The sequence below is a fragment of the Salpingoeca rosetta genome (genome assembly GCF_000188695.1).
Source record: "Salpingoeca rosetta unplaced genomic scaffold supercont1.2, whole genome shotgun sequence".
Lineage (NCBI taxonomy): Eukaryota > Choanoflagellata > Craspedida > Salpingoecidae > Salpingoeca > Salpingoeca rosetta.
The window spans coordinates 962,695-971,865 of NW_004754932.1; the positions used below are offsets into that span (position 1 = coordinate 962,695).

At 59.3% G+C, this 9,171-nt stretch overlaps 4 protein-coding genes across 4 annotated transcripts in view; 3 read left to right on the plus strand and 1 right to left on the minus strand.

Annotated features, from left to right (window-relative positions):
• The window catches only part of PTSG_00782 (uncharacterized protein), a gene marked incomplete at both ends in the record, with an annotated part of 2,678 nt that extends 1,783 nt beyond the window's left edge, over nt 1-895 (plus strand). The window contains 2 exons of the mRNA XM_004998193.1: nt 320-441; nt 797-895. Of these exons, the coding sequence (XP_004998250.1) occupies nt 320-441; nt 797-895 (221 nt within the window). The remainder of the gene's footprint in view (nt 1-319; nt 442-796) is intronic.
• Nucleotides 896-1,349: 454 nt separating this feature from the next.
• On the plus strand, nt 1,350-2,448 carry PTSG_00783 (uncharacterized protein; the record flags this gene model as incomplete). The annotated part of the gene is made up of 2 exons (XM_004998194.1): nt 1,350-2,044; nt 2,094-2,448. 2 exons carry the CDS (start codon nt 1,350-1,352, stop codon nt 2,446-2,448), a joined length of 1,050 nt encoding a protein of 349 aa, XP_004998251.1.
• Nucleotides 2,449-3,403: 955 nt separating this feature from the next.
• PTSG_00784 (uncharacterized protein) lies at nt 3,404-7,604 on the minus strand (the record flags this gene model as incomplete). The annotated part of the gene is made up of 6 exons (XM_004998195.1): nt 3,404-4,474; nt 4,675-4,824; nt 5,076-5,195; nt 5,342-5,380; nt 5,598-7,202; nt 7,506-7,604. 6 exons carry the CDS (start codon nt 7,602-7,604, stop codon nt 3,404-3,406), a joined length of 3,084 nt encoding a protein of 1,027 aa, XP_004998252.1.
• Nucleotides 7,605-7,724: 120 nt separating this feature from the next.
• Nucleotides 7,725-9,171, plus strand: part of PTSG_00785 (uncharacterized protein) — a 3,631-nt gene continuing 2,184 nt past the window's right edge. The window contains exons 1-2 of the mRNA XM_004998196.1: nt 7,725-7,990; nt 8,255-9,040. Coding sequence (XP_004998253.1) covers nt 7,811-7,990; nt 8,255-9,040 — 966 coding nt within the window. The 5' untranslated portion in view covers nt 7,725-7,810. The remainder of the gene's footprint in view (nt 7,991-8,254; nt 9,041-9,171) is intronic.

Consider the following 9,171-nt stretch of genomic DNA (forward strand, 5'->3'; position numbering starts at 1 on the left):
GTGTGTGTGTGTGTGTGTGTGTGTGTGTGTGTGTGTGTGTGTGTGTGTGTGTGTGTGTGTGTGTGTGTGTGTGTGTGTGTGCGTCAAGCGCGCGCACTTTTGGTGTGCTGTGGTGTTTTGGGCCGCTGTTGTGTGAGAGCGAGCGAGTGAGTGAGTGTGCTGTGCTTCGGTTCCTACCACCAGCGCTCGCTCTCCTCATGAGCTTGCCTCTGTTCTCAGTTCCCCTTTTCGACATGCCAAACCATTCAACCAACTCACTTACTCACTGCTTGCATGCATGGTTGCTTGTGGTGTTGATTGCTTGTGATGTTGATGCTAGGCGCTAGCCTTGCGACGAAAATGTCTACCCGTGTCTCGCTCGAATCCCTGGAGAACCTTCTGTGCGAAATTTACATCATGGCCTCTGCTCGCTTCCTCGTCGGCACCTTCTCCTCCCAGGTCGTGTGTGCCGCCTTGCTGCACATGTGTGTGTGTGTGTGTGTGTGTGTTTGCGGTGTACTTCTTGTACGCGTGTGTGTGCTGCGTGATGGACACAATGAGGCGAGCTTGAAATGAGCCCCACCAAGCTTTGTCTCGCCGTCACAGCGTCTGGTTGCCTGGCTGTGTCTCCCCTTCACACACACATTCACTCACTCACACACCCTCTCACTTACACACACACACACACACACACACACACACACACTCACACGCACTCACACTCACTCACTCACACACACACCACACACACACACACCTCACACTTATGATCTCGCTCGTTCTCACCCGTAATACCCGCTGTTACCACCTTTGCCAGGTGTCTCGCGTTGTCGCTGAGCTGAAAATGTTCAACGGAGACTTTGATGTGTTGGAGCGCACCGCTTCCCTGGACGATCAGTGGTATGGCGTTATCTGAAGCCCGAGTGAGCGAGTGCTGTTTCGTTACGCACTGGGAGAATGGAAGACTTGTACATCGCGTGCACCTTCTTCCCTTGTTCGGTAATCTCCTTTTTGGTCATCATTAACTGTCTCTTCACAACAACATACATCAGCGTAGCTCGTATGCCAGCGCAGCGCAGACACGCCACGCAACCAGAGAGTTCGCAGACACGGGGAGACTGAGGCGGGGCGGGGAAAGAGGGGGAGGGGGAGACCCAGCTGACACACACACACACACATGTACACACACACACACACACACACACACACACACACACACACATGAACACACACATGTACACACACACACACACAGACAGAGCACAGCACCAAACGCAATCTCCCGCATTTCGTCGTGTCGCACAAGAAAACTCCCCAACCAACCACAAACCACACCGCCAACAACTAACTGCACACACACAACGCCGCACATGGAGCACCTGGAAGGCGTGCTGTCGACTGCGCCGCAGGAGCTGGTGGACGTGGTGAGCAGGCTCGTGTCCAGGGTGCAGGAGCTCGAGGGCGAGCTTGAGCGCTTGAAGGACGCCAAAGTCGAGGAGCTGTACGCGTTTCACCATCGAAGAATCAGCAGTGGCAACGGCGGCGACGTCAAGCACATTCCTCGACACACCAGCGCACAGCCAAACAGCGCCAGTGAACCAAACGCACACGAGCCTGCACACGAGCCTGCACACGAGCCTGCACACGAGCCTGCACACAAGAGATGGAAAGACGGCGGCAGCCCAACGACAGCAGCTGCGTCCACGCACCAGCAAGACACACATGTGACCAACCACACGCACAACGGCAGCAGCACAAGTAGCAGGCAGAACAACCTCGACAACAGTCTGCACTCCCACACATCGGCACACTCTGCGTCACCGCACACGCCGCAGGAATCACCAGCGACAACTGCAGCCTCGCAAGAACGCACGAGCGCCACGCCCAGGTCCAGGTCAGGCCAAACCAACACAGCTGCCAGCGCCGGCGACACCACAACCCACGACGGTTCCCGCGCGAGAACGTCGTCCTCGCCAGTGGTACCAGCGACAAGCAGGGCAGCCGCTGGCGATGCCAGTGGCGCCTCGTCACCAGCTCGCCAACGCGGGAACTCCCCGTCTCCAGCGTCACACGCTCATCGCAGCAGGACACCGCCTCGCCGTGGTGGCCAACAGCGCCGCGACATGCCGCGCCCTGCACAACACCATCGTCCGCTGCCACGCCCAGATCGGCCCCCATTCGCCCATTCCCCACACCAGCCCCCTTATCACCACCGCCACGACGTCGCACGCGCGCCTCACCACCCGCCACCGCCACCACGCTGGCAACAAGGGCGCACCTTGCTCGCGCAGCCAAGACAGCCTCCACCGCCTCCACCTACACAACCAATATTGCGAGGTCCGGCGCAAGGCGTGGCACCACCACGCCCGTGGCCTGCGCACCCGCGCTATGATCATCCAAATCGCAGCTGGCCGCCCCCACCGCCCTTCCCACACCACAGGTATTGAACTGCGAGCGGTGCACATCTAATCGAGCATGTACATTGGACAAGAGCGCGAGAGGAGGATGGGAGTAGGCGCACTTGCGTGGAGGAGGAGGGAGGAAGGAGGAAGGAAGGAGGGTTGCCGTGTGAATGGTGAGGTAATCGGACGTTGCTGCGGCACGTGAGGGTTTGCAGTTGTGGAGTGGTGCGTACATTCGCGTGCCAACCAGCCACAAGGAGGGGCAACGCCAGCGTGCTCGCATTAGAGTTGGCGCGCAACAAGGCCAGCTTGGCGGTGGGGTTGGTCGTGTATTTGTGAATGACAGAGAGATGGGGAAAGAGGTCGTGCCGCTCACATGGGGGTGACATGCAGAACGTAGTAAACAATCAGACAACTGCATCGCTGCTGAAAGGAGGAAAGGGAAGGGAAGAATAACAGGGTGCAGGGAGCAGGTAATGCTAATGGTCCTAGACACACAACACAGTGGGCAAGGGAGGGAACAAATGCGCAGAGAGCAGCTGCAGCAGCGAAGCATGTACACAGGTGCTGCTTGCATTTGCAGGTGGAGGAGGTATGCACAAACACAACAACCAATGAATCAAGGGCAGGCACACACACACACACACACACACACACACACACACACACACACACACACACACACACACACACACACACACACACGCACAGACACACGCACAGACACACACGCACAGAGACACACAGACACGCACACAGACACACATACACACAGGCACACACAGACACGCACACAGACACACATACACACAGGCACACACACACACACACACACACAGACACATACACAGGCACAGACACACATACATACACACAGACACACAGAAAACCCCCCCCCCACACACACACGCACGCACAGACACACACACACACACACACATACAGACACGCAGGCACACACACACACACACACACACAAAACAGAGGGTTTGACGACCTCCCTCCAAACTTGTATCTCTTGTTCACTGGTCATCAAACGCCGGGAGAGGGGCAAGGGAGCTGGTGTCCTCAGCAAGGAACGGCAGCGTGAGCAGCAGCGCCTCCTTGCTCAGCTCCTGCTGCACAGGCGTCCCCGGAGTCGTGCGCGCCAGCCGCACCACGTGCTGCAGGTATGACTGCAGCGCAACCCGGCGCTCCTCCACCACCTTGGTGTTGCGGCTGCCAAGCGTCACCTTTGGCGGGAACGACAGCGCCTGCGCGCCCTGCAGGTGGCGGGACACGTCGCGGTGGAACTCGAGCAGCTCCCGATACCGCCGGTAGATGACCCACTGCTCCTCGCCCACCGTGATGTAGATCTGGTACACGTGGTACTCGCTTCCGCGGTACTGCATGGTGGTGAACGTCGGGATGCTGATGGACAGCGCTTGCTCGCGGGCCGGACGCGCCCCGAGCAGCCGGATCTCCGACGGCTTCAGCGGCGCAACGGCCCCTTTCTCCACCGCCTCGTCCAGCCGCGACAGCACCCGCTCCAGCGTCGCCTCCAGTGCCTCAATCTCCCGCTTCTGCGTCTGCACGTGCACAACCATCGCCGACACCTGCTCTTCGAGTTGTTCCTCAGAGGCGTTGCGTTCGCGCACCGTCGCCTGCAGCGCAGACACCTCACCCTCCGCTGCCGCCAGTTTCGCTGCAAGGGAGGACTGCTCGCCTTGCACGTCCTCCAGCTCCTTCTTCAGCGCTGCCGCCTGCGCCTGCTCTGCTTCCAGCTTCACCTGCAGGTCCCGCTGTGCTGACAGCGCCGCTGCAGACTGCAGCAGCCGCGTTTGCTCCAGCTCCTCGCGCGCCTTGACCGCCTCGTCCCGCTCCCGCGTCAGCCGCTGCACCTGTGCGGCGTTGCTCTCCTTCGCCTCCTTCATCTTGCGCGCGTGCTTCGCCTTTGCGTCTGCCAGTGCCTGCGCACCCTTGTCTCGTGTAGCCGTCAGCTCCTCGTCCTTCTTCGCCGCTTCCGCCTGCAATACATTCGCACGCGCGCGCGTCTCCTCCAGCTGCCGATGCAGGTCCGCCACGGTCGATTCGAGACCGCTCACGCGCTCAGCCTGACAGCACATCATGCATGCATGCATGCGCCAGAAGTGGTGAGTGGGAAGCAGAGGGGACGAAGAGAAAAGGGGGGGGGGGTGACATGGGTCTTCCTGCATCCGCAAGCGAAACTAGTGACACACACACACACACACACACACACACACACACACACACACACACACACACACACACACACACACACACACACACACACCTTCTGCTGGAGATCGGCGTTGATGGTTTGGAGGGTGGAGAGGGACTGCTTGAACGTTGCCACTTGCTCGTGCAATGCGCTCGTGTCGTCGCCCTGCGCGTGCAAGTCCGCCTCAAGCGCCTGCTTCTCGTGCAGCACCTGTTCATGCGTCTGGGTCGCGCACAAAGCGGACAATCATGAAGGCGGGGTGTCGAGTTAGGCGCAAGAGCAAGTCGCGGTGAGTGGCGATGTTAAAGAAGGCACAAGGGAGTGGCGGAGAGAGAGACATGGGAGAAAACGGGGGAGGGAACCGGAAGGGTCAGGCATGAAGATGTTGCGAAGAGCAGCTTCCAACACCAAACGGACAAAGGGATGTAGATACCGAGCAAACACAAAGGAGGGCAACACGCACCACGACGCACCTGCTTCAAGTGCGCAAGGGCATCATCGCTCCTCTGCGCGCGTGCCAGTGCGTCCTGTTTCTCGCTGTTTGCGGTCTCCAGCGCCGCCGTCACCTCGGACACAATCGCGCTCGTGTCAGCCTATCGTGCCGCGTGATGCATGCGCGTGGGGTTGTGTGAGAGGAGCGAGCGAGTGGGCCATGTACATGCAGCAATGGTGTCGTGGTTTCACCGTTAACATTGAGTGAACGTTTTGGTTCCAAAGGAACAAACGGCACAGGCCTTACCTGAACGGTTTCCAGCTGCTGTTGAAGCTGCGATATCTCCTGTGCAGGCACAACTTTCAGAATGAGGCAAGGGCATCCATGTTCTCAACTCTCCAACGACTTGCACATTCACATGCACACACACGCAAACACACATGCAAACACACGCAAACACACATGCAAACACACCCACACACACAGGAATGCAAGCACACATGCAAACACACACACACAAGCATGCAAGCACACTTACTCACACAGACATGCACGCACACACCTGCTCGAGTGCTGTGCGCTGGTCTTCGTGTACTGCCATCAGCTGGTCACGGTCTTGCTGGTGTTTGGCATCCTGGCCCTGTAATCGTTGCTCGGCCGCAGCAAGTTGCGCCTGTAAATCAGCCACCTTCTGCTGCCAACCCGCTGTTTGTGTTTCCACGTCACGCGCTGTCGCCTGCGTGCTCTCGCGCACCCGCTCCTCCCACTGTGCAGCCCATGTGGCCTCCTTCTCCTTCCACGCGCTCTCTCGCTGCTCCGCCTCTTGCTCCAGCGCTTCCACGCGTGCCGTCAGCGTCGCCTCTCGTTCCCTTCGGGCCCGGCACTGCTGCTGTTCAGCGTCAAGCGCGCTGCGGAGGTGCTGCAGCTGCTGCTCAAACGCGGCTTCACGCTCCCGCTGCAAGCGATCCCTTTCCTCGCTGCGTTGCTGCTGTTGCTGTTGCTGTTGCTGTTCTTCTTCCCTCTGCTGCAGTTCGGCTTCCGCGCGTCGCTCCTCCAGTTGTTCCTCTGCCTGCTTTCTCTTCCTCCTCTCGTCCTCCTCTGCGTTTCTCATCGTCTCTTCCTGCTCCATCTTGTCCTGTGCCTCTCTGAGCTGCTGCTGCGCAGTGGCAAGTTCATCCGACAGCGCCTGCGCACGTGTGCGTGCTGCTGCCGCCTCCTCTGCTGCTGCATCCCTCTCCTTCTCCGCGGCGGCCACGGCCCGTCTCTGCTCTTCCTCTTGCTGCTGCTGTTGTGCTGCCGCCGCCGCCTCCAGTTCGCTCACTTTTGCTTCGAGCGCGTGCTTGGTTTGTTCCAGCTCGGCCGTGCGTGCACGTGCGGCTTCGCTGGTTGCGGTGTTGCTGTCCTGCAGCAGCTGCTGCTGCGCTTTCAGTTCGGCCAGTTCCGATTGCAGCGTGCTGACCTGCTCCTCGTGCTGGGCCGCCGCCTTCTCGCTCGCCGCCTTGTGCGCGCGCTGCATGGCTTCCAGCGCCGATCTGTGGTTTGTGTCCGTGTCCAACAACTGAGCCTGCAGCTGGTCTTCGCGCTCCTTGGCGGCCGTTGCCTTGGCGCGAAACGACGCCAGCTCCTCGTTCAGCATGTCAAGCTGGGCGGTGTGCTCCGTCTCGAGCTGCTCCTGCTTTGCCGTTGCGGCCCGCAACGCTGCTTCGCGTGCCTCCACGCTTTCTCGCAATGCCGCCATCTCCCGCGCATGGTGCTCGCGTAACCTGCTCAACTCGCCCTCGAAATCATTCTCATTCTGCTGCTGTTGTTGTTGTGGTGGTGGTGTTTGGGGGTGGGTAGCTTCGGTGTCGTCGTGTGATTGCACCGTGCTACCGTTTGCCGACGCGTGCGCGTCACTCGGCTGCGGCGAGATGCGTTGAGGCTTCAGTTCGATGTCGCGACGACCTGGCTCAGGCTGCTGTTGCTGTGAATGCTGCAAATGGTCCTTGTGCTGTATCTCCTCTTGTACTTCTTCGGCTGTCTTGCCAGCAGCAGCTTGGAGGAGTACCACCTTGTCGACCTTGGCAAACAGGCCGTGCTTCATTGGGCATTCGAAGTACCGCACGCCTCGCACCGACCCATCGTTCTTTCCCTTTGGCTCATCCAACCAAATGCCCACCCATGTGCCCTGGCGGGTTCATATGTGCGTGTGTGTGTGTGTGTGTGTGTGTGTGTGTGTGTGTGTGTGTGTGTGTGTGTGTGTGTGTGTGTGTGTGTGTGTGTGTGTGTGTGTGTACATGTATGTGTGTGTACATGTGTGTGTGTGTACATGTGTGTGTGTGTGTATGTGTGTGTGTGTACACAGCAAGCTGACAGTCGAGCCAACGTCGGGTGTACAGTCAACCACACACACACGACACCACGTCGCACCACACACTCATCACATAAATGCTCATCACACAGAACACGCATCAAATGGTCGGTCACTGACCTCCTTGAACTGTGTTTGTCCCACAAACATGACCTTGCCCTTGGTTGTGCCATGCTGCACGCGATCGCCAACACCGATGCTTCTCGGTGCGCCATCCATCACAGCCGTCGTCGTCGTCGCCGTCGTCGTCGTTGTCGTTGTGGCCACCGCAGTCGTGTCATCCATCCATCCACTCCGAGCTGCTTTGGCTTGGAGGGTGTGGGCGCAAAACAAGTCGTCACGTTTTTGCCACTCGCTGCTGCTTGCCAACAGCAGACAGCCGCAGAGGAAGATACGAAGAACGACAAGACAACAAGACGACGAACATGACGTCTGTGGCGTCAACGGAAGGAGAGGCAAAAGGGCAGCAACAACAACAGCAGCATGATGTGGAGCAGCGGGCTGCTTCATTGCAGCAGCTTGCAGACCAAGGCGTCGAGTTGGTCCAGTCCCTTGTGGCCATCGCGGATGTGCATCTCCAGGCGCAACTCAAGGAAGCCTTTGAAGTGCGTGTGTGCTTGTGTGCGGATTTGCATGTTTGTGTGCGTGTGTGTGTCTTGTCTGTGTGTGTGTGTGTGTGTGTGTGTGTGTGTGTGTCTTGTCTGTGTGTGTGTGTGTGTGCCTATGTGTGTGTGTGTGTGTGCCTATGCATGCGCCTGTGCGTGTGTGTGTGTGTGTCTGTGCACGAGATCTCGTGCCCACTTTCACCGTTTCCCTTTCATGGCCCAGTGTCTCATCCGTCAACGTTCCTCCTCACCCCACACCAGCAGAGCAGCAACAATGAGGTGCTGAACGAGCAGACTCGGAAGAAAGGAAGGAAGAAAGGGGCGCTGGAGGCCAACTCAGTGGAGGAGAACGATGAGCTGGTGGTGCGGCGGCTGCTGGAGGCGCAGCACCTGCTGCAGCGCATGGCCATGGACGGCCGGCTCACCATGCGTGGGTGGAAGTACTGGCTGCTTGAGGAAGCGGAGCGCCGCCGCCAGCTGGAGGAGTTTGAAACCTTCCAGCGCCAGCAGATTGACCTGGCAGTCAAGGCCGAATCCCACAAGAACCTGAGCGAGATCCGCGAGCGGCGGGTCCACCTGAGCGAGATGCAGCTCAACCTGCAGCGGCTGCGGGAGCGCCTGCACGAGGCGGAGCAGGAGCGCGCACGCCTCGCGGATGACATCCACCGCACAGAGCAGCTGCGCACTATCGTGAACACGCGCGTGTCCACCGAAGGCGACACAACAGCAGCGGTGGAGGAGCGGCTGCAGAATGCACAGGAGGCGCTGAGCGCCGCCATCAAGCAGCAACGCGAGGCGCAGGGCACGTGGGACGACACGGTGGCGCACGCAAACAAGGAACAGCGCGCGCACGCAGACATGATTAAGGACGCGGAGAGCCAGCTGTCGCGCGCGCAGCAGTTGTTGCAGCAGGAAGAGGCGGCAGATCATGCACCGGACGACCGCACGGATGAGCTCAAGGCAAAGGTTGCAAAGCGCATCACGGAGCAGCAGCACATCCGCCAGCAAGTGCAGGAGGCTCTCCGGGCCAAAGAGCAGATCAGAGAGACGGTGGGGATTTTTCGCTGCGTGCGTGCGTGCGTGTGTGTGTGTGCGTGCGTGTGTGAGTGTGTGCGTGCGTGCGTGCGTGCGTGCGTGCGTGCGTGTGTGCGTGTGTGTGTGGTGTGTGTGTGTGTGTGTGT